General features: G+C 38.0%; 1 protein-coding gene across 2 annotated transcripts in view; it reads left to right on the top strand.

Moving 5' to 3' along the window:
* LOC132856588 (dedicator of cytokinesis protein 2) overlaps nucleotides 1-25476 on the top strand; it is a 109891-nt gene that overhangs the window by 45552 nt on the left and 38863 nt on the right. For both annotated transcript variants that reach the window (XM_060886199.1, XM_060886198.1), the window contains exon 26: nucleotides 12502-12597. In XM_060886199.1, the coding sequence (XP_060742182.1) occupies nucleotides 12502-12597 (96 nt within the window). The remainder of the gene's footprint in view (nucleotides 1-12501; nucleotides 12598-25476) is intronic.

Here is a 25476-nt window from a genome sequence, read left to right as displayed (position 1 = left end):
ATTGCTAAGTTACTCTTCAGAATGAATATTTACAAAAAAAGTTAATGCTTACTCGATTTAAAAAAATAAAAATAAATAACTGACTAATCGGGGGGGCACGGTGGCTTAGTGGTTAGCACGTTTGCCTCACACCTCCAGGGTCGGGGTTCGATTCCCGCCTCCACCTTGTGTGTGTGGAGTTTGCATGTTCTCCCCGTGCCTCGGGGGTTTCCTCCGGGTACTCCGGTTTCCTCCCCTGGTCCAAAGACATGCATGGTAGGTTGATTGGCATCTCTGGAAAATTGTCCCTAGTGTGTGATTGCGTGAGTGAATGAGAGTGTGTGTGTGTGTGTGTGCCCTGCGATGGGTTGGCACTCCGTCCAGGGTATATCCTGCCTTGATGCCCGATGAGGCCTGAGATATGCACAGGCTCCCCGTGACCCGAGGTAGTTCGGATAAGCGGTAGAAGATGAATGAATGAATGAACTGACTAATCGTTTCTCACTGTGACAATTTTAGGTCAGCTCATAATGATATTTACAAGTGATCCAGCTCCAGTTTCTTAATCATTTCTGTCTTCTCTATAAACCTTGTGCTCAAATTAGAACTTGAACTATTTTGTAATTTCTTTTATTTTTTTATTCTTTATTATTAACACACCATTTTTATTAAAGTTTTACATTTATTTTATCTGTGTACTATGACCAGTAGACATATATACATATAACCAAGGTAGCGCTTTATTTTAAAAGATTAGGAACTCTACCATATAGAACTATAATGAACCAACCTGTTAAATGATTCTCCACAACATCAATCAACGGTGCATCCATAAAGTCCAGATGAACCACATTTCATATTCTAATTGAAAAAAGCTAAGTAAATGGTCTACTGAACATAATGATCTGGACTTTATAAGTAAAGTGAGAGCACTACATTACTTTGACCAATGAGATGAATTAAAATTAAAATTAATATTCTGGGGGGGGTGCACGGTGGCTTAGTGGTTAGCACGTTTGCCTCACACCTCCAGGGTTGGGGGTTCGATTCCCGCCTCTGCCTTGTGTGTGTGGAGTTTGCCTGTTCTCCCCGTGCCCCGGGGTTTTCTCCGGGTACTCCGGTTTCCCCCCTGGTCCAAAGACATGCATGGTATGTTGATTGGCATCTCTGGAAAAATTGTCCGTAGTGTGTGAGTGTGTGATTGCGTGAGTGAATGGGAGTGTGTGTGTGTGTGCCCTGCGATGGGTTGGCACTCCGTCCAGGGTGTATCCTGCCTTGATGCCCAATGACGCCTGAGATAGGCACAGGCTCCCCGTGACCCGAGAATAGTTTGGATAAGCGGTAGAAAATGAATGAATGAATGAATGAATTAATAGTCTTTAAATTGCCTTAGAATTGAACTAAGTACCAACCACAATTTATTAAATGTATTAGTAAATTCGATCAAATTTTGCATTAATTATTTAATATTCTGTCAAATTTGATTAATTAAACAAGGGAGTCAAAGTGGTTTGGTGGTTAGTATATTTGAATAACACCTCAAGGGTTGGGTTTTGATTCCCGCTTCCTCCGTGTGGAATTTGCATGTTCCTCTGGGTTTCCTCTGGGTACTCTGGTTTCCTCCCCCTGTCCAAAGACATGTGTTCTAGGCTGATTGGCACCTCGCAATTGTCAGTAGTGTGTGAATGGCTGTGTGCATGATTGTGCTCTGGGATACACTGGCATCCTGTCCTAGGATTACCCTGCCTTGTGCCCAGAGTTTCCTGGAATAGACTCCAGGTTTCCTGCAAGCCAGCAGGATAAGCATGGTAGAGAATGTATGGGTGGATGATTAAAAAATAAAGAGCACTTGCATTAACTGATGCTTGATCGCATGTAAATAAAGTGAGGGAAAACGTTGTAAATAACTATTCAGCCTCACATATTCTCACAAATCAACCACCATGAATATTTAGTGGAGGGTTTACATTATATTACTAATATCACTTTTCCTTAGGAGAATTAAGATGTTTATAAATCTGTAACAGAAGTACCAGATGGTTAAGCAAGTGTGAGACAGGGATTTGTGTTTCCGTAATAATGAATGACTTCCATTAATATTATTTATATAGCAAATCATTCAGTTCAACATCCATTGTATACTCCACATTATTTTATTTAGTTTTATGATTATATTGCTTTATGCTTTATGCTAAGCTTTTGCTTAGGATTATTGATTTGATACCGAAGACCTTGATTATTTTAAATGGTGATGAGTATAAAAAATCTCTATGTCTCGTGCACACACACACACACACACACACACACACACACACACACACACACACACACACACAAGTGGGTGGGCTAGAGAAGCTCATACTTCAAAGTCAATGGATAATATTTTATCTTGAGTTACTTTGATGGCTCGTATGGATTGAAGCTTGAACTCTGAGTATGAAACAGAGAGAAAAATGGGTCAAAATGAGTGATTACAGTGAGCATTTGGAGAGTGGAGAGATGATGCGGTTTCTTCCAGCCACGTGCTGAAAAGATGAACATGCACTGAATTTGTAAAGGGAACAAGAGCCAGATACATGGGGAGCGGTGTGTGTGTGTGTGTGTGTGTGTGTGGGCAGCATGCTGTTCTACTATAATCCCTTTTCCTCCTTGTAAAGGTTCTGCTGCTCTTAAGGGAGCTCTAAAGAACCTAAGAAGAAATAGCATGAAATGATGCCGGCTGTGTGCTTGTAGAGCAACAGAGAACAGTTTTATTGCCACTTAAATCCTATTCGCCTATCACGTGGATTACAGATTAGAATGAAGCCTGCAGAGACAGAGTAAAGATAAGGGGTGAATGAGGAGATAAGGTGACAGGCAAGGAGATTAGCACAGAAAAGACTTAAATGGAGAGAAAGTAAAGGGAGGAGAAGAGACAGAGTGCTGGCAAATACAGACAAACAAATCTCTTTAAATGAATTATCATTTCATCAACATTGTCTTTTATATTTTTTAATTAGATTTGAAATTATTGGTTATATTACCGTCAGCATTATTGGCTTCTGTTTCTTGTTTTCTGAATATGACAGTTACAGTTAAGACAGTCATGCAGATCTAAGTTGTCTTCTGATAAAATTTTTACCAGAAGCGTTGAATCAAAATGAGTCAAATATTATCAACTCCCAATTCCTGTATCATGCAGTGTTGTATAAAGTACTAGAAAGCAATACTTGAGTACAAGTATCGTACTAGAAAAAGACTTTGGTAGAAGTGAAAGTTACCTTTTAGAATATTACTCAAGTAAAAGTCTTAAAGTATCTGATATATACTGTACTTAAGTATCAAAAGTAATTTTCTGATATTTAATGTACTTAAGTATTTGAAGTAAAAGTAAAAAGTACAATTTCAGTGATTTTCGGTAGGCATAAGAGCAGGGGCGGTTCTAGGATTTCATCTTTAGGGGTTTTAGCCCTCAGTGAGAATTTAAAACAACAAGATTATATATTATATGACTACATAGTAAGCCAAAATTTATGGTATTCTTAAATGGCAAAAGTGGACACCAAAATTTTATGCATGATGCCAGTCTTGCATCAAATCAGTTCATGTATGTGTGCTTTCTCTACAAACAGTGTGTCCAATGAATGCAGTTATTAATAAAAAAATATTCATAAGACAAAGACCAAATCAATAAATGTTATTTTTACTTAGTATTGAATGGATTGTGAGGGGGGCACGGTGGCTTAGTGGTTAGCACGTTCACCTCACACCTCCAGGGTTGGGGGTTCGATTCCCGCCTCCACCTTGTGTGTGTGGAGTTTGTATGTTCTCCCCGTGCCTTGGGGGTTTCCTCCAGGTACACCGGTTTCCTCCCCGGTCCAAAGACATGCATGGTAGGTTGATTGGCATCTCTGGAAAATTGTCCCTAGTGTGTGCGTGAGTGAATGAGTGTGTGTGTGTGTGTGTGTGTGTGTGTGTGTGTGCCCTGCGATGGGTTGGCACTCCGTCCAGGGTGTATCCTGCCTTGATGCCCGATGACGCCTGAGATTGGCACGGGCTCCCCGTGACCCGTGGTAGTTCGTATAAGCGGTAGAAGATGAATGAATGAATGAATGAATGGATTGTTTGCATTAATATTTTGTTTGTGCTACAACTCTGGTAATAAGAATAGTGACATTTCACTGCTTTTGGTTGCCATATTTGCGGCTTTCCGCCGATTAACATTATAGATAAACGCCTCCAGCTCTGACTGCGCGTGCACGCTGTGCGTAGAGCATGTGGATGTGCATAATGCAATCTAGGAGCAGTGATTCGCCAAACCTCCCTTATTGTAGTTGCACACATTTCTTCTGAGTTTATTTTGTAGTAACGAGTAACGAGTAAGAGTAAGATGCTTAGTGGAAATATAGCGGAGTAAAAGTATACATTTTATCTAGGAAATGTAGTGGAGTAAAAGTGAAAGTTAACATAAATTTAAATAGCGACATAAAGTACAGATACGTGAAATTTCTACTTAACTACTGTAACTAAGTATTTGTACTCCGTTACATTACAACACTGGTATCATGTACAGTATGTTAATCATCTTATAAGTAGATAACCCACTTCCTACTAACCCACTTGTTTCTTGTTACCAATGTTTCTGTGCAAACAGTCAAAAAGGTTGTTTATAAAAATGGTTTATTTTTAATTCATTCATTTTCTACTGCTTATCCAAACTACCTTGGGTCACGGGGAGCCTGTGCCTGGACGGAGTGCCAACCCATGCCAATCAACCTACCATGCATGTCTTTGGACCGGGGTGGGAAACCGGAGTACCCGGAGGAAACCCCCGAGGCACGGGGAGAACATGCAAACTCCACACACACAAGGAGGAGGCGGGAATCGAACCCCCAACCCTGGAGGTGTGAGGCGAACGTGCTAACCACTAAGCCTCCGTGCTCCCCTTTATTTTTAATTATTATTATAAAATCGACCTGGAACACATGAGGTTTAACATACTGCATTAGGACATGTTGTGGTTGTCTAATGTTGTTCGAAGAATATTATTTTTTAGTATAGTATATATTTTAGTTTAGTATAGTATATATTTACTTAATAGTGGCTTATTATAGTAATAATTTCTGGCTAAAGTGAGTTAAATCAGATTTAACTCTGTTACTACATTTCTTATATTTTATGTAATCTTTTGAACATTTTTATGTAGATAGACCACCTCAGGATATAATGATGCTATCAAGCTATTAATTAATTATCAAGCTATTCATTTAGTTTTTTAGACCACCTTTTAGGAGATTGGAGATAGAGAGAGAAAAACAGGTGATGGAGAGTTATAGTGGTAGTGAAATAAAAGTGAGCTAGCGTGTAGGGAGTGTAAACAAAAGGTCATAAGGGCCAGACACAGACAGTGAGTAATGGGGGAATGGAGGAAGATGACCAGAAGAGGAAGGAAAAGTGACACAAGGTCACACATTCTCTCTCTTTTCCCTCGGCACTTCTCTCCTCTTCCTTGCTCTCTTCTATAACCGGATTCTGGCACCATTTCAAATTTCTAATAAAAACAAGAATCAAGAGGGAGGTCAGAAGAGGTCTCTGTCTCTCACATTCTCTTTCTATGATCAACTTAGCGGTCGACTGACGATAGAACGAGACTAGACGAGCCTGAAGGAACATGGGAATAAAGGCCCATCATGAAAAAATCAATAAAAAGAAATAAGTAAAAGTATAAATAGAACACTATTAGAAATAGCTCAGTGTTCAGATTTTATGTTATATTAATCTTTACCAATTTGTACTGACTGTAATTCTTTGACCTTCTTGAGGGCCTTTAGCTCTATGGTAAAAATAATAATTTAACTAAGAACAAGCAATACAGTAGATGTGTACAGTTACATTTCAGCCAAAGTATCACTGACATTGCAGAGTTATTATATTTATTATTATTACATACAGTACATACATACATACATACATACATACATACATACATACATACATACTGTACACACGATAAGATATAAAAATCTAACTTCTCAACCCCTGGTCTCAGAATAGATCTTTAGTGCTAATGGCTGGTTTTATGAAGCAACAATTTTACCAAGCACTTTATTACGTACTTTTTTGCAGACACTTTTAGACAAAGCAGATTGCAGCTGAGAAGCAAAGCAAGTGAGCAGGTTTGAATGTGTTGATGAGCATTAATCATTTTGCTCAAGGGAGAGTCACTGAATACATTTAGCTCAGAATCTCAATCCCTGAGCTTCCAGTCATCACCATATGAAACTGCTTCTGAGAAATTCATAGTAATCTTTGGACATAACACAAAACACAAGTGTGTCAAAGTTCAACACAAATTATTAACAATGAACTAATTACTAAACAAACAAGGAACCAAGGAAGGAAGCAAGTCACTGAATTGTTCAGAACTAAAATTTTGCATCTATCATATGCAGCTTTCAAAACTATTTTAACATATTTATATAATTACCACACTTTTATTCATAGACTACTAATAATGTAAACACTAAACTGTAGCAATGCTCTTTCAGTTTATTACTTAAAACTTATAGCTATCCCAATTATGTGTAATGCATAGATGAAAATCATGATTTCTTATTAGAAAGATGAGGAAAAATTGCTCCAAATTAAATAATTAAAATACAATGTCGAAATCAACCTGGGGACCTGGAGCTGTTGTGTGTGGTGTTCCTTCCATCTCCCAAAAAAAAATGCTAAGGTAGAAATGGATTAGTTATGATCATTTTCCTGTGTGTATGGATTAGGGTGCGGATGTGTGCGCATGGTGTCTTGTGTTCTAAGGAGGGTGCTTCTGGATCTTCTTCTTCTACTCACCAGATTAAAGAGTCTGAAAATGAACAAATGTACAGAATTGGATTTAAAAAAGTAAGGATACTGTAAGAGTAATGGCAGTGTGGTTAGATTTCGTTCTTTTACTGAGTCTTGTTAACTGTTACAAATTTCAAGTGTAAAACAATGATAGGTGAAAAACATGAATTTAATGGCCCTGTAACCTTGAAGAACAGGTTTGAACAAAGTATAACATTATGTAGATTTATAATAGCTTGCTATCTTTATCTTTTGTCACTTAGGTAATTTAATTGTCTGTGATTGAGGACAGACTTTAGACCCTGACTTAAGGCTCGGCTCAGGTTGCTACTGGTGGTCAAATAGTCCAGAAAGTTTAAGCTCTGATACTCTTACTACATGCTTTTATACATAGATAACACATAATCTCACTGTTAGTTTAGCCAGCTGACTATAACACTTTTACTTTGGTCAGGTCAAATGCTAGAACATTCCTGGGAAAGTTGGATGTCTAAACAGTAGTTTAAAGTCTGCACTTAAAAGACTCAAAGCCTTAAGACGGATCCTATCAGCTTCGGTATCAGTGCAGAGAATTGCAATTTAATCATGGAATTAAAATGTTTGAACACAACCTGGACGTTGCTGGAGGGAAGGAAGAGATAAACAAAGAGGATGAAATGAATATTTTAGAAGCTGAGAGGAGACAGGTGTTTCTCTTTTCCCCGAGCGTGCAAACAAGCATGCCGTCACTAACAGAGGTTCATTTTTCCACCTCTCATGGCAAGATGCTTTTGCAGTGTGAGTGTATCTGATTAAGTTGTCACACTAAAGATGTTTGTGTATGAGGGAGAGAGAGAGAGAGAGAGAGAGAGAGAGAGAGAGAGAGAAAGAGAAATACAGACAAATCCTTGGGAAGGATGAATGAAATAGAGGTCTTTTTTGTGGAATTTTGTCTGCAGGTGTGCACATATGATATTTGAGTTTCAGATGGATTGAGTGATTGTTGATGCAAATTGAAACACAATATGAATATGAAAATTGAAATTTTCTCTCTCCGTTACAATCCCACCCTTTATCCTCTTGTGCATCACATGAGACTGCCTACAGATGATGTGAGACAAAATCCCTTTGCCCTGCTTTTGCTATGTATGGAGAGTGCAGTATCCCTTTTGTGACTACATTAAAAGTGTATTTTTTTGTGCTTTATTATGCATATATTATTATTATTATCAAAAAAGAAACAGAGCTAGTTGTGTGATCTAAACCCTGATTTCAATCTGGAAATGAAAGATATCAACTCTATCACTATAGACATTCATACTGGCCTGAAGGAAGTCAACCTGAATTAAAATAAACAGGGTTGTGTGTATATCAGACAGCAGATGTTACCTGGTGTGCTCACTAATTGTTGTAATTTCTGAACAATGCATTTTGTGACCAATCACTGAGCAGAGGAGCTCATATCTCACCCTGTGCTTCTGTGCCAAACAAATCACACTCACCTTCTCAAGTGGATGACATACTTTCTCCTGTGTGTGTTTGTGTGTGTGTGTGTGTGTGTGGGGGGGGGGGTGCACACACTCATCCACCTCCCACAGTCCCTTAATGACTTCTTGTCTGTTGTCTGTCTACTTATCTTAAAGAAGCAGACAGATGATGTCTAACTGCCACCTAAGTCTCATCTTCTCACAAAGAGAGAGTGAGTATACACGTCAAAAAGAATGAAGAACAAAGAGAAATCACAACTCACAAACAGATTAAAAAAAAACCAAGGTGGGAACCATAAGGCAGAGGGAATGATGAGACAGAATTATGTAAACGCAACATAGGAACCACTACACATTAAAGACGTTGAGGGTTATAATAATAATAAATATAATAACTGCAATGTCAGTGATACTTTGGCTGGAATGTAACTGTACACATCTACTGTATTGCTGCATGCTGGATAAAATTCTTTATTTCAGACATCTCTTAATAGTTGTCAGTCCCAGAAATAATCAGAACAGAACTGCTTACCTCTACCTTATTTCCTGGTAAGACAACATGTAGTGCATGCCTAGTTTTAACATATGAGAGACTCATCTGAATGTTTTGGCAGTGTTTTCACTTCAGGAGCAGTTTGGCTCTAAAAATCACAAAATGTACTTTTAAGCAAATTCCCTTTCCCTGCATAACCGATATTTCATGGATTGGGGTCTGACCTGATCAAGCTTCTCCTACATTGATGCAGTGTAATATTTCTAGAATCTTTTGTGTCAGGGTTAGGTTTATGGCTTGGCTTATAAGAGGACTTGTATGAGTTTTAACCCTTGGATTTTGGTTTTGCAGTGAGGACTCTCATCTTTTTAAAGGTTGTATATTAATGTTTTCTTATTCTGTTAAGTCACTGACACACAGCTTTATTAAACTCATTACACCTCTGTTAATAAAAAAGTATTTATCAATGAATCACTGAATATACTCAACCGATTATGTACTGATAGGCTATATGTTAAGCAGTGACCTGAACATACTGGTTATAATAACTAATAAACTGATAAGCAAGTAAACGTCTCAGGAGGCTAATTATGCATTAGTGCTTTTAATTAATCTAGTTGTCTCTTAACTAAACTAATGATCTATAGCTACATTTCTGTATCTATGCACAATGTATAGACACCTGATTGAACACAAGGCAATTTACTGTGTGCAGCTGATGGAAAATGGCCCAACAGCCCAAAGGACTGTTTTTCACTGCAGCATTACAAAATGGAACAAGAACATAGCTTTGAATCATTAGCTGAATTAACAGATCATTAGCTTAATTAATGGTACTTATGCATAAGCATTGGTAATGGTTCATTAAAATTATGATAGCACTTTATTTTACAGTTCAGTGACTAGCTACTACTTCATTGGTAATTATGGGTAATTTCTGATATGTACTTCTATTCCTTGTATACTGGACAGTACATAGTAACTTGTTTGTAAACTGCATGGTAGGTGCAAAGTTGGAACAATAATTAAGTGATGAAGAAGAAATTAATACAAGTAATAAATTTCAAAAATATATAATAACTGGTAACTAATATTCACAGAGGTGTTTAGACTCACCAATAACCATTTACTTTTAGGAAATAATTATATATAAATCATTTCTCAAGTCAAAAATTTAACTCACATTTGCTCATCTCATTCAGTTTTTTGGGGTCTTTAAATAAATAATTAATAAACATCTAGTAGAAAAAGTATAATAACACATACATACATACATACATACATACATACATACATACATACATACATACAATAAGATATAAAAATCTAACTTCTCAACCCGTGGTCTCAGAATCGATCTTTAGTGCTAATGGCGGGTTTTATGAAGCTGAGAGTGACTAATCTATTCTCTCATTAATTGTTAGGACACATGCTGTCTAAAGGCAGCCTGATGAAGTCATTATTGACATCATGTCCCTCTGAGTTGAGGGAATAAGTAGTGTGTGAACATGTCACATCCATGCAATTGAGTTAAACAGTGTGTGACTAGAGGAAGCTCTGTAAGTCTTCATATTCACCAACAGAAAACTTCTACTGTAGTTTATATTTAACATTATTCAATGTATATATTTTAGTCTCTGAGCACATATCTGCTAAATTCCTTAAAGACACTATTTAAATGTTAAGGTTTTAAAGCTCGGGGGTGTCTAGTGTTTAGTTCTCTCTCTCTCTCTCTCTCTCTCTCTCTCTCTCTCTCTCTCTCTCTCTCTCTCTCTCTCTCTCTCTCTCTCACACACATGCAATTGCTTGTGGAATAACAAAGTATAGCCAGATGAAGACTGAAACTACAGTCAAAATGCATTGTCAACTCCTTTGTTAATTAAATTATAAATGACGGCTGTAAAAACTTGGCCACCGTATCAGTACATTTGATTTTTTTTGTAATTTTGTTATAGTGTCTTCTTCTCTTCAGAAGTACATTTCCTCAACAACCTTAATGTTTTAGATTAACTTTCATTTATTAATATATACTAAGTGTCTATATTACTGATTACTAATATTGATTTATTTAGCAGTATTTCATTTCTTCTCCATGATCCCTATAAAATGTGCAAGTATTTATTCTAATTATTTTTTTTTTATATTTTCACTATATTAACTTTTCTTGTTCCCTACATAGTAAGCTACTATAAGCGTTTCACTCTACCTACTGTTCTGTGTGCACAGTGTTAGTGTTACATTTCAGATGCAATAATGTTATATTTGTATAAATTAGAGTAGGTTTGTCATAATTCATGGATCAACCAGATAATCATGAAAGAAAACTCCAACTAATGGATTATGGCATTGACAATGAGAAATAATCACAAGCACTCAGCTAAAATACGGATAGTCCTGGGCTAGGTTTTTTTCCTATAAGGTTTGAGATAGTGCAGGGAACTCCCAGGATGCCTGAAAGTCTGCACCATCCATCCTCTGCAAGTCATTTCAGGTTTGGCGCTTCTGTAGCGTAGTGTTTAAAAGGATTTTGATGTGGTTATTGAAGTTAAGCTTGATTTTAGCTGTCTGTGCAGAGCAGACTGCATATGACAAGCCTCCAGCGAACTCAGATCCACTCACTAGGATGGAGTCACACATAGCCTCCCAGACAGCTGCTAGGACTGGATCAAACAGGTTTCATATGAACAAAGCTACAGTCGAAAGCAGAAGGAGAAAGTGCCAGAGGCAAGGCTAATGCGTATGACTGGAACTGAGTGCTGCAGTCTAGGAAGACTCCTCATCGTTTCAAAACATGTTTACAGCTTATCAGAGAATGCTGATCATGGAAGATATCATGGTGCTCTGCTCCTGCACACACACATATTTCGAACATATTTTCCTCCGGGAGAAGAAATGAAGTTCCTCCATTCAAATGAAGGACTTTATCTAAAAGAAATTGTTGCGGAAGACTAGAGAAACATCCACCAGCGAATTCCGAGAGAACCAAATCATACAGAATCAGAGAGATGAGCTTAATATGCAGAACAGTTCCTTCATCTTTTCAGTGCACTTAGAAACCCACACTCACACACACTCACACACTCACACTCCTACCCGCTTCATTCCTTCCTGAGGAATTATGTTTTCCCCTGTAATGATAGTGTTATTGAGGTCTTAATTGTAAGCTTTTATGTATCTCTGTGTGGTATAAAAGAATTGTGTGTGTTAGTGGGAGGATATTGTGTTTCACTATTCTATTATTAATTCTATTAAAATCACTTGTCACTTTGTAGCATACCAGCCATGGCTCTGGACTCCCCCCTATATTTGTCCTTTTTTTGGCAGTGCAATTCATCAGGCAGAGAAAAAGCTTCCCGTTTATCAGTTCAAAAGTCTCCCTTTTTTGTAGTTTGTTGTTTGAAAGACCTCCTGAATCTCAGCACCACTTGAATTACTCCTTGGAAATTGCCACCTTTTCAGAACTCATTTGAAACAAGATTGTGAAACACTTTCTTCAGTTAAGAGCAAAACACAGTTATCTAGTACACTCAGTAGGCAGCCTACACAGAGCCTGGTAATACATTTTAGATTCTCTCTCAATGCATGGATATGTGAGTGTGTTAGTAATGTGTGATATGTTTTTACCGTATAGATTAATAGAATGTGTAAGTTTTATTGATGCCTGGAACATAATAGAAAAAAAAAACTTTTTTTTACTAAATTTACTTCTCTGTTTTGTACCTTTCTATTGTATTAAAGGAGGAGACGTTTCAGCACGTTCAGGACATTGTGACGTCTCTGCTGAGGACAATAAACCGCACAGTCATCACCATGGGCCGAGAGCATGCCCTCATTGTGAGTCTGATATGCTTGTTGGCCATTTCTTTTAATCTCATGTCCTTTTCTCACTATGTGCTGCATTTTTTTTTACTGCTTTTAGATTAGAGCCATTTATCACAATTATTTCTTTCTTCGTCCTATTTTCATCAGTAAATTGTTTCCTTTTTAAACTTTCCAACTGAGCACCAGTTGATTTATTCAGCCTGACCGAACATAAACTGGTCTTAAAAGGCATCTCTTAATGGTCCATTTTATACTGCCTATTAAACAAACATATTTAGTGATGTCTTAGATAAAAAAACACATTTGTTGTTTTAACAGCCTTGAAACAGCATTTGCTCTTTGTTAAATCTGGCTATTCAAAGGTGATTTTGCTCCCAGAAGTAAGAACTGCAGTATGGTGTGTGTGTATGTAGTGTGCATCCTTTGCCTTGTGAAAGACAAAACATTTCCTAACCCTTAGCAGAGTGGAACCAATCACTGCATCAAAATACATATTTTATTCATCTCAAATAAACCACTTACAAACAGCTGTGGCTACAGCTAAAGGTGGCAGGGAGAATCCTGGGTAATGTCATTTTAGCCTAATAAAATAGCAGCTTACAAAAATACATTAATGGAGATGTTTACGATCAAGACAGAAAAACACTGGAAGACTGTGTGAGCGCGTGTTCTTTCCACTAATGAGTCATACTGTGAAACTATAATGCATATATACACACTACAGTTTTTCTCATCTGTGTCGTCTATACATTGTTTACATTAATCTCAAAAAATATATTGCTATGGAGAGCAACTTGGAGGCAGGTGGTAATGCGAGGGAACAGGGCTTAAGTAGAAATACTCCACTTTTTCATCCTAATCTCTATTTCTTGCATTCTGTAGCATATCTACGTTTAGCACATCCTTTTTCTGTGGATAAAATAGAATATTCCTTCTCTCTGAACTCTTAAGGCCAATTACTGAACTCAATAAAGATTAATTATAACACAACTTCAAAACTACAGCATTTACATTTTCACAATAAGGCCAAAGTATAAGAGAGTCATGTGAAATCATACTAAAACTGTTTTATAGTGTAATCCTTTAAAAAAAACTAAATTTACATGAGGATAAGAATCATACATTTGTTTTCATTTCCTAAGTCTTTATTAATGTACATAACTAGCTCACCATGTTATTACATAACACAAATACCATTTTCCTCATTTTCTTAAAATGGTCACCTACCAATTCTCTCCAACTAGCTAGCTTAGTCTCCCCGGCACATGACAGGCTAACATGTGCTTGACCTGAAGCCAGCCACCAGCATATATTTCATGCAGAATCACTTGGCATTCTGTCCCCTTCAGCATACATGAGCTCACAGACTCTTGTGATTTGCTATTATCAATATGGTTGGCAGGAGAGAGATTAACAATCCCTCCCACTCAGAAAGCAGGGCAGATTTTGGGCCCTTGGCATCGTTGGGAGGTTTACTTGTGTTCTGGTGAAAATGCGTAAACTTGGTTTTGATACCTATTTTAGTCTATTAGTTTATAGTTGACCAAAAATTGGAACATAGCAGCATATTAGATACAGTATTTGCCTAGTAGACTGGCTAATAAATGTATGATTTGTTCATTCTGGTACTGACATGGTAGATAGGGATTAGGATGAAAAATGCTGGAATATTATCCAGACTTTTAAATTCCTGTGCTGGATTATATGCAAATCCTGCACCACCCTTGTAGAAGACTGTCACACTTTACACAACCAGCTCCAAAAATCAGAATGATTGTATCTGCTCTACTCATTTTAATAAGAGTCCTATAACCACATTGAGTTAGACTGCAGTTAGTGCTGATTAAGTCTACATTTCACCTTCAGTCAGGGAACGCAGTGATGAAATACTGCCATTTGTGACAGATCGTCTCTATTGGGTTAGCGTTCCGACAGTCACCGTGAAGGGCAGTATTGATTGAATCACAGTTCTTTCACTCATCAAGGAGGGTCTATTGACTGCCTGAGTCTCCATCTCTTGGGTCTCCTGGGGTTTCAGAGATGCTTTACAGTTTCCGTTTTCCTGGTATGTGTGACTGACTGGTCTTTAGACAGAAATTTTAAAACATGAAAAGGACACAAAAAGTAATTATTGGATTGCAAAAGGAGAGCACAGATTAAAGCCATTGTTCTCAGTACTTGCCATATGTTACATGAGATTATTATCCATAATCTTTTATATTCATTATCAGCTACACTGTAGGAATGAATCTAATACATCCATAATGACAGTGCTGGTGTAACTCCAGAATTGCAAGTCAAACTTTCCCACAGTTGTTCCTTGGCTACAGACATTGGATGTCTCATGTAATTGGAATGCACAAAGCCTTTCACCATAGCAATGCTCATGGTAATCGTTGCCTTGGAAGCCATTGCTGAAGGCTATAGCCACCAGAAGCACTTCTTACGGAGTTTCTTGATGCGGTTCTTGTTTCGTGGTCGATAGGGATCAGGTTTAGGGAATGAAGGAACATCATACTCCATTTCCAATGTCTGAAGCACACCCTGAAAGCGGCCTTCCTGCAATCGGAAATCATGCTCCACACTAAATAAAGAGAGAGAGAGAGAGAGAGAGAGAGAGAGAGAGAGAGAGAGAGGGTGATTAACCTTTAATCTCTGAAGGATTTTGATGCCTGGATTTCACCTTTCTAAATGCTGCATGATGACATAAATGACCCATATCCATGTGATATACAGTACACTGTGTGAAGAATCACTGCAGTCTTACAAACTCAGCAAAGAATCTTGAAGCTACTAATAAACTTTTATGATTTAATCCTTTGGGGGAATAAATTTGAGCGTACATACTGGTGAATGTGTGAAAATTGTTGCTGTAGCAGTTTCAGCTGCAGTCCTTTTTTATGAAACAGTGAAAAGTTGGTGACAGGGAAGAGTTAATATATAACTAAATATATACATTTATTACTTTCCAATATGCAGTACTTAACTATTGTAGACGATCATGTAAAACCCTATGAATACAAAAAAAATAAATAAAAGTAATCCAACATAGAAGCATGATGAAATGTAAAGAGTAGTAGCCAGGATTTAAAACTCAAACTGAAATAAACATTTTCCTTGGATAAACACTGGTTATTGTACCTGGTTTTTTTTTTTTTTGGAGGGAGGGGTGATTTCTCTCATCTGATGGCTGAAATTGCTACGTGATGCACTGTTAAACACTGTATTACTGATGAAACGTGCATTTTTGTGGAACCTCATCCCCTGTAGTTGTTTTTGCCAACCCCCCTCCTGCACCAAATCATAACTTGCTGGTTTCACATCAAGCACTGCTCATATATCCAATGTGACTTGGTGTGTAAATCTGAAATTAGACTGGAATTAAAATATCAGTAAAAGGGCACATATCACATAAGGGCATTATAACAAATAAAACAGCATAAAGAACCGAGTCAGCATTTGAGCCTCTTCTTCCAACATAAACTGTATAAAATGTATAAAACATGAACAGAATTCATCACCTCCCTTGCTTTAATAAATTACATACATACAACTTTCTGATGAGATCAAACGTTACAAGGGAAACACCAAGAGAATGTGATGTTTCTCATTTTCACATTCATCGAATCTGGATTTCTCGACGAGAGTTAAATTGGATTTATTCTGGGCCTTTTTCTGCTATCGAATAGTACTTTTAGAGTCATTAAATGTGCCTTTTACTGCTTCATCGCATATTTATTAAACACATATACTGTAGTAGGCAGAGGAGATTAGTGATAATTCATTCATCTTACAAGCTAATATGTTACTCAGGAGTTTTGCTAAACAAAGCTTTCTTGTCACATGAGTAAAGTATGCTTGACTTTGGACTAAAGGAAGAGAAAGACTAGTGAGACATATTTCATCTAGGCTTTGAGGCAGCTATGACAGCCTGTTTGTTGTACCACACCAAAATGAAACATTAATCACAACTTGTACTCACACACACGCACTCACGCATTCATGTTAGCCGAAAGCAGTATACTCATAGATCACTATCCTGTTTCTTATCTTAACAGCTTACCCACAACATTCGCCCCCTTTGTCTACATCCCTCCATATTTCCTCCTTTCTGGCTTAAGCTTTTCACTTGCTGTCTGTAATCCTGCGTTCCTTCCTACACGGCCTTTTCTTTTTTTTTCTCTTCGTATTAAAGGCAGGGCATGCTGGTGTTGGAACGATATTGTTGTCTTTATCTGTGTTAGTACGGAGAGGTACATAATGACCTATTTAATCCTGCAGAGGATTGCATGCTCCAATACTAAACCCGCTGCTATCTATGAGGGTCCAGTCACTCTGTGTGTCTGTGTGTAAGCGAGAGGTCTCTGCACTCTACTTCCGTAACCACTATCAACGTTTGCAGTCTGTCCGGATATGAATCATGTTGAATAAATGAAATGCTGTAAAGGAAGAAGAGCACATGAGCAGAAATGGGACGTTGTAGTGTTCTATCAATTAGAATGAAAAGCACTATTTGATTTGTTTTCTATTAGCTTAAGGGCTACATGCAGAAACACTGAAGTGACATGTTGATTATTTTTTTTGTAAGACATGGCCACAAATTAATAGACTGAGGCTACAAGATAATATTTAGGTGTATGCAAATTGCGTAATGGTAAACTTAATACATGGCCTTCAGGCAATTATTTGGCAGGAACTTAGGGGAAAAGGCTTTGTATCCCCATCTCACAAACTTGACTGACTTCAGTATGTCTGTGGCATTGCAAGATTTAAGTGTAATATTATACAGTAAAATAATTTCCAATCTCGTTTTCTGCAGATAAAACTGTCAGTTGAAAAGAATTCATCTGATTTTCCTCAACTTACCCAATTCAAAACAAAATAACTGTCATGAGAAACTGAATAAATGCTCATCTGAATTTAAGATCACATAACACATGTCTCTCGCATACTGTACATATCTGCTTATTCTTAATACTGCAACAGGTTTCAAGTCTGTCATTTTCTGTGACTGAACTTATTCTCTTGAGTGCACTACATAGGTTCTCCAACACAATTATACTCCTATAAATCATCACTGAACAAATTTACCAGCTGAAAAATAGAAATCTGTTTAGAGAAAGACCAAACAGTAGGGAATAAGAACAGCACAGAGGTCACATCTCCTATCTGAGTGCATTATCACAGGAATAACATCAACACCTGGGGTCTCATTTATCATAGTCTGCATAGAGCAACTTCTAATTCTGTGCAAAAGTACCACCAGTATGCATTAGAAAATTGGGATTTTTTTACACAGGCATATGCAAAGCTGTAGGAAGAGGAGGTTGATAAAACCTAAGCTTTCTAAACTCCTCTGGTCATACATGGCCACAAATGCTTATTTGCATAAACACCCCTGAACTGCTGTATTTTATATACAGTAAACTACTTCGTTTTTGCAGTCTGTTTGCAAACTATTGTCCCAGGTACACATGGAAAATCTGAGGTGGTATGGTGGATTTCATGTTAAAATGTTTCTGGGGTAACAAACCCTACAGTAGAAAGGACTGGAGTGTGCACAGGGAAGCTAGTGCTGCTTTGTTGGCCTCTTTGAAAGTAGGCCAAGTAGCTAGATCAACTAAAGCTGTAAACGAAATTGGGTGATGAGCCACTAATCACTCACACATCAATCACAGTAAAGAGTTTCCTGCTGTCCATAAAATCAGGTTTTCTGTGCAAAGCTGTGTGAACTAAATCAATGTGCATTTCATCAAATTTTCTTTTAACATTCATCTGTGTTAGCTGTTTGCACCTTGTTGTGAGCACCATGATTGACAGGATTGACAGGAAGTGGGATAAGCGCTCCTTATAATCAGTTTATTCATGATTACACATTACTTCTACTTGCACATGGTCAGTCGTTCTTAATATATGCACATCCTCATGCACAAGAATAACTTGATGAATCTCTTTCTGCTTAGAAAAGTGCATGTGCAAGGTAGACACGCACAAAAGAAGTAGTACTGTTTGAAAACTAAATGCAGTCTACATCAATTAGCCAAAACAGATCCACACAACAAAAGAAACTTCAGTTCACAAGAAATAATATCAGCTTATTACTTTAAGAAGTTGTTGATTTGGGTGGTAAAATTCAATTTGCAATCAAAACCATCATAAACAAAAACATCATATTCTCTTAACAGGGCAAATTCATACGGCCTGATCTAGAAACTAGGGCTGACTAGGGCATGTTTAAAAAAAATAATGCCTTCCACTTGTGTCAATGTCACAAGATCTTGGCCCATGAACATCTTAGCGCTCCGCCTTTAAATTTAACTTAGAGCTAGCTGCGGCTATCTAGTGAAGTTTGTTTCTCGAATGAGTTAGCACTTTGAGAAGGCTATTTGGATGACCTATATGAGAGACTATATTTTTGTAGACGTAGGCAATGCCTTTACTCTTTAATCAATATGCTTCCGCTGAAACCGCTTTTCATCATCTGAACTGTGTGTTAGTGTGAATGGTGAGGTTTTTAAGGGAGCATGACAGAGGATCCAAAGCACTGCTGCTTGTTAAAGGTGTGCTGCATGTAGTGAGCGGATTCGAGGAGGCGTTCATTTATCAGGATAAATGGAAATGAATCTTCTTAATGAAGCACAGACACAGCAGGCACCAAACATTAGCACATGCTTATTGTATTAGTCAGTGCACATTTGTTATGCCTTGCCAATTGAATGAATATTGAAATAGATTTGATCAAATGCAATGCAAAGTCATGTTATTTAATATCTTGCCAATTGGCTTACTAATTAGACACGATAATGCAAATTCTTATGGTTCGGGGGGAAAAAAACATGTTGAGCCATTTGATAGCCAAAAGAGTTATAGTTAGCTCAGGGTCTACTTAGAAATTAGTACATTGGCGTTGTATTAATTTGTAAAATAAAAAAATCAAATAAAAAGGATAAAAGTCAAATACCTGGACAATTTGCCTCGTTCTCGCTCATAAATGGTCAAAAATATACATTATTATACTTGTTTGTATTAAAGTTCAATCTAAACTGTAAAATTGTATTACTTTGGAAGAGATCCTTGGCTGCAAGCCCTTGATTTCTGTATGTGTGTCTAAAAGATAATTAAATAAAATATTCTGAACAATCCAGATCTATCGGGGCTGTAGGCAGGAGCTTGTACTCTAATCTTCCCCTGTGAAGAGGAATAAAACAAAGAAGGAAGAAAGGTGAAAAGGTAAGATGGATAAAATGGAGGGAAAGTGAACAGAAAGTATAAATAAATGATGTACAAGAGTGTCTATGCTTTTAAAATCTCTCTGAAGCTGGGCCTCCAGAGATAGAAAGGTTGGAAGACTAATATTTATCACCAGAAATCATATGCCAATGGTTTATTCCAGGCTATGCATATATTGTGTGTGTGTGTGTGTGTGTGTGTGTGTGTGTGAGAAAGAGAGAGAGATAGAGAGAGAGAGAGAGAGGGAGAGAGAGAGAGAGAGAGAGAGAGATAGGGAGAGAAAATGATGTGCGTGCAAATAGATCTTTTTGATTTAGTATTCCAGCTGTAAAGCACACAGCAGCAATTTTTGTGAGTTGTGTTTAAACCAAACCAAATAAAAGCATGTTGTGCTCATCATACTGTGGTATCATGCTTGTGTGTGTATGCAGAGAATTGATGGAGTGTAAGTGTTTCGTGTCAATTGTTGTGGGATAAAGCTTAAGATTTAATTGATTTGAAGGTCAGATTTCACCTTTATGTGTGTGTGTGTGTGTGTGTGTGTGTGTGCTAAAGAGAGCAAGAGATTTGGAATCTAGAGTTTGAAAGTGTGCAAGTGTCTAAATGTCTTTGTGTTTATGCCAAAATGTATTTGTGTTGGTCTGAGATTTCAAATGGTGCAATGATGTTGATGCTTTTCATCCCAGCAGGACTGAATGTGATAGAACTAGCAGCATGGGAGAGAGAGAGAGAGAGAGAGAGAGAGAGAGATGGGGTGGGGGGCTTTACCACACCATACCAAAGGAACTACAGACACAAACATGGGAACATCCCTGTGATTTTGAGGACACCCAAGTATTAGTGTGTTCTTCACATTTTGTGTGCCTGTGTGTATTTCTAGTTCTACATCCCATAGGGCTTATTTTTTTTAACTGCAAGCGTGAACCCGCTTAATGTTAATGATGAACCCTGCAGAACAGCCTTCAGAGCTCAAAGCTGCATCACGCGTATTAAACTTGGCCTCCTCTTTACATAAATAACCTCCCCTGCATACATACTGTACAGCTGTACAGTTTAATTGCATCTGTGTGTGCACTTAGGAAAACATATTTAATGAGTTGCAGTACGGTACAAGGATCGGATGGTTACAAAAATGTACATAATTACCCACTTATGCCTGTAGTCGATTGTTGATGTGTGACATTTGCTTCGTTAGTTGTGCATTAGAGCACCGAGGCCAAAGTAATGTTATGGAACTCTGTGTCATCCAAATCAGATTTTCATGACATGATTTTCACTGGGATATATTTCTTGTGCACTGATTATTCTTATATACCACAGTACTGTTGATATTAGCAATTTGCTTGGTCGTAAGCAAAGGTTGTATTGCAAATCGTAGCTTTATATTAATACAATTGTTCTTGTTTTCTTGACTATGGCAATAAGTCCTTCAAATGGATTTGTATGTCAGACAATTTACACTATCTAAAATTAATAAACAGATTTGAAAATGATGTAGTGTTATTTCATAAAGAAAAAAATGTATACAAATAGATATACAGTAGTGATTTCTTCTGCAAATAGACATTTGTTTGACATTTACAAAAGGTGTTCTGAGATGTCAGCACTGTAGGGGTTTTTCTGACATGGGATCACGTTCAGGATAAAAAACTGCTTTCCAGTTTTTCATGAAGTTTTTTTTTAGAAAATGTGAGATTGTGATAAGTGATGACAAGAACGAACTTGTTCCACAGGCACAACATTAAATTGAACTGAAAACTGATAACAATTGGGATGATTGTTCATCATGTCCTGGATTATTTTCCTTCTCTATTTAAAAGTTAAATTTGTGATTACAGAACATCTCTGCTATTGTATAAAAACAGTTCTTTAAAAAAATAAGAAATTTCTACTACTTATTACATTCCCAAGCCCTGGAGCTCTGGTACAAATGTCACAGTTACTGCTGTGTGTATGAGGTACCTGTAAATGATGCAGGCTGTTCTCTGGCAGGTCGAGCAGTTGTTGATATCCTGCCCTGTTCTGTAAGAACAGCGTCTGTTTAAAGACATAAATGAATAATACACAGGAACAAACTTCATCAACCTGTACAGTCACATGCTCAAGAACTGCAAATGAAATGCACACACATGGAGCAGAGCTGTCTGGCAGAGGGAGTTGAGAAGGTGTGGACAGTATTATGAAAGGTGGCAAGAAGGGGTGGAAAAAGATTGAGTGACAGATTGAATAAGCAAGCAGGAGAATTTAGAGGGTGAGAAAAGCCATGATGGAGAGATTAGAGGGAAAAACTGACAAAATAAGATGTCAGAAGCAGTTTATAGTTTAGTAGGGAAACAGGAAAGTGAAGAATAAGAAAAGAGAGATTCTGTTATTTCTATTGATTTTGGTTCCCGAGGGCTTGCCGACACAGGGTGCTCAGCCTTGTTCCAAATGATGCCCTGCGGTTCTCCTCCGAGGGCACAATTTGGCTCTCCAGTTGTCAAGCTGAAGGTGTATCAGTGAAGAAAATAGCAATTTGGGACACATTGTCATTACAAGTCGAGTATGGCATCACAGGTTCAATCATTTAGAAACAGAGGCATTTTGTCAGTTTTTTACATACATGAAAGTTCAATTTCAATTCAGTTTTACTTGCATAGCACTATAAAGTAATAGACTAATTAGATAGCACTGATTAGCGTAGATTTGTAAATGCAGCTTTACAAAAATCCCTACTCACACCTAGATTTCTAATAAACAAGCCAGAGATAACAGACAACGGCAAACTCCCTGAGGCACCATGAGGAACAAACCTTGTGAGAAGCCAGACTCCAAAAGAAGCTCATCAGGGTGACATCTTGTAGTGGGATAATAAATCATTATTGTGAACCACAACTAGCCTTACATGTGTTAGGATTAAGAATGCCCAACCTATAAATATAATTTCTATGAAGTTGGATTGTGACTTTGAATGATGCACCATGGCAAATCAGCTACTTTTTTATTATTATAATTTTTTTTTTTTTTGCTTTTTTTATACTTTTTATTCTAATACCAGACAGTTGCATAAAGCATTTCACTGCATGTCGTACCCTGTATGTATGTGTATGTGACAAATACAATTTGATTTGATTTGACTTCCCCATACTAGCTCTATATCAAAGCGGTTATGTGGAGGGCTACAAGAGCTAAAGTCTAAAGTCTTGGCACCACCTAATTAAGGTGAGGATGAGGTTGATTACTACAATGACTCAAGTGAATAGTCACATAATAACTGCAGGGGCTTTGTACTTCCTCTATATTTCAGTTAACTATTTTGACTTTAATTAATATGATCTAGATATGATTCACTAAGTTTTGTAGTAATTGTATAAGAATAAAAGACCTAATCAGTTATTTTATAGTGTTTTGTTCTAGATGAGATGCAAACCTAGTGCTTCTCAGAGCAAGAGGTTAAAAAAATTGGTTAAAAAAAAATAAATCTCTTAATGGTGCATTAAGGGATCATAGAGGGTATATGTGAGCATATCTGAGCTTTAGTGCTAAAAAAAAAAGGGTGGCCAATTGGGACACATTGCAGTCTTGAAGGCCCTGGCTGCTTGTATAAATAAAGACATTTTACATCATTTTAGAACATGGACTGAATAAGAGATGCAACATTTGAGATTTTTTTCCTCACCCCTCACTCATTGCCTTGCTCTTTTCCAAGTCTTGAATTACATTGAGAAGAACCTTAATCTTCTCTTGGTTGGACAGCAGGTTCTCCTCAATGTTTTGCAGTAGTCCATGTATTGTTGATGGCACCCCATTACACAGTGGGATCTGTGCTTCTGCCAGGTTCTTCTGTACATGCTGATAATCTACCAGTTGTGGTTTGGTTTCTGGGGCTGTCGCAGTTTTTGGTTCTTGGTTGGGGGGTTGGGATTTGTATGATGCTTTGGTCTCTGAGCCATTCTGAATATCTGATGATTCCAGTTTTGTTTTTTGCTCTGGAGGTTTACAGTGGGAAGCATTTTTAGGTGGGAGAGTGGGCGTGGTTTGCGATTCTAATCGAATAGAAAGCACAGGGGGAGGAGGGTTAGGGCTGACAGAGACAGATGAAGAAGCAGATGCAATAGTTGCATAAGTTTGGTTATTCATGTAGTCTGCTGTGAGCTGTACCTCTTTTGGGGTATGTTGTTTTTGAGCTGCTGTTGATTCTGTTGGCTGTGTTTTATTTTTCAATGTTCCTGTCTGTAATTTGTGGGTTTGTTGGTGTTCTGACGTTTGTCGTTTACATGAATTTATAGATATTTGTATAGTATTTTTTGTAGAGTTTTTGTGTGTTTGTGTGGATGGAGCATTTGGTTGAGAATTTGCTTCCTGTGTGGTTTTATTACTTTTATCAAAAGAGTTCTCTTTGTGTATGCTCCCAGCATGAGGGGAAGTGATAGAAGTGTGAGTTGGGACTGTGTCTGTAGACTGCTGTTTCTTCAGTCTAGGTGTGTCTTTTCTAGGAGGCATTGGAAGGGTCATGCTTTCTCGAATCTGAATGGTCTCTCGTTTATTGCATGCGGGTGCAATGCAGGATGGAGCTTGTAATTTTCTTCCACATGCTGTGCATGGTCTGCATGAGGTCATTACCCGGCAGGGTCGGGGGTGTGTGGCATATGACCTCATACTTCCACACTGTACTGTAGGGCATGTCTTCTCCCCTTTTAGTGATTGACCCCGCCTCTGAATTCGCATTTCAGTCTCTCTTTGACTACCCACTTCTCCTATTTCCACCCCCTCACTACAGACCCCTTCTACCAACTCAGAAGCCACTACACTGCCATTAATGAAACGGGGGTTCCGTTTGAAATTTCCCCTGCATCCTGACTGGTTGGGGTTTGTTTGGATAGATTTGATCTGGCAGTAGACACTGCCATCTTGTGATGTCTCATCCTGGGATACTTTGCTTGTACAGTTCCGAAATTGCCCCAAATTGGGCTTTGCTCTGTCTAGAGACATGGTTTCTACAGGGACAGAATTCCCACAGGCCATCCCTGTTGTCTGAGTCCTCCTCTTTAAGGAGGGAAGTGAGCGTAGTCCTGGTGATGTTTGCACCCCTACACTGCAAAGAGGTCCCCATTTCTGTGACAGAACTCCTCGTCCGCCCAGCGCTGGCACTGGATTAGTCGTGTCAGCTGCCTTTCGGCCCATGGCCTGTGCCGATTGGCTCAACCCCCAGAGCCACAGCTAAAGGGGGAGGGACCTCTCTTAGTTTGCATGTTCTGTCCAAGTTTGATTATGCTTCATAGAAAGCAAAGTGTGTGGGTTGAAGTCAGCATGTCCTGTATGGTCTCATTAGTTGGAAAACTTCTTGTGTCTCAGCATCTGATCATGTCATTTCTTAGTCCTCAGAGGCTGTTTGACTGCAATTACAAGTGCTGCTTGATTGGTCTCCTTGATTCCAGATGTCTTTCTGCCTGTCAGAAAGAAGGAGAGCACAGGTCAATGAAGCTTCTCTAATTGGATTGTCTGCACAATATTTTACTTCTAGTCTCACATTATTCAAAAGGCTTGTACTGGTGTCCCATATGGGTTTTATTTGTTTCTAACACCCCGTGTCTCCAGGATAGGCTGTGGAAATTCTGCCATCCTGACCATAATTAAGTGCTTATTGAAAGTGAGTAAGACTAAGTGAGCAGCTTGTAGTTT

The sequence above is a fragment of the Tachysurus vachellii genome, chromosome 14, assembly GCF_030014155.1.
Source record: "Tachysurus vachellii isolate PV-2020 chromosome 14, HZAU_Pvac_v1, whole genome shotgun sequence".
In the NCBI taxonomy this organism is placed as follows: domain Eukaryota; kingdom Metazoa; phylum Chordata; class Actinopteri; order Siluriformes; family Bagridae; genus Tachysurus; species Tachysurus vachellii.
The sequence above is the reverse complement of the archived record's forward strand: the minus strand, read 5'-3'. Positions and strand labels throughout refer to the sequence as shown.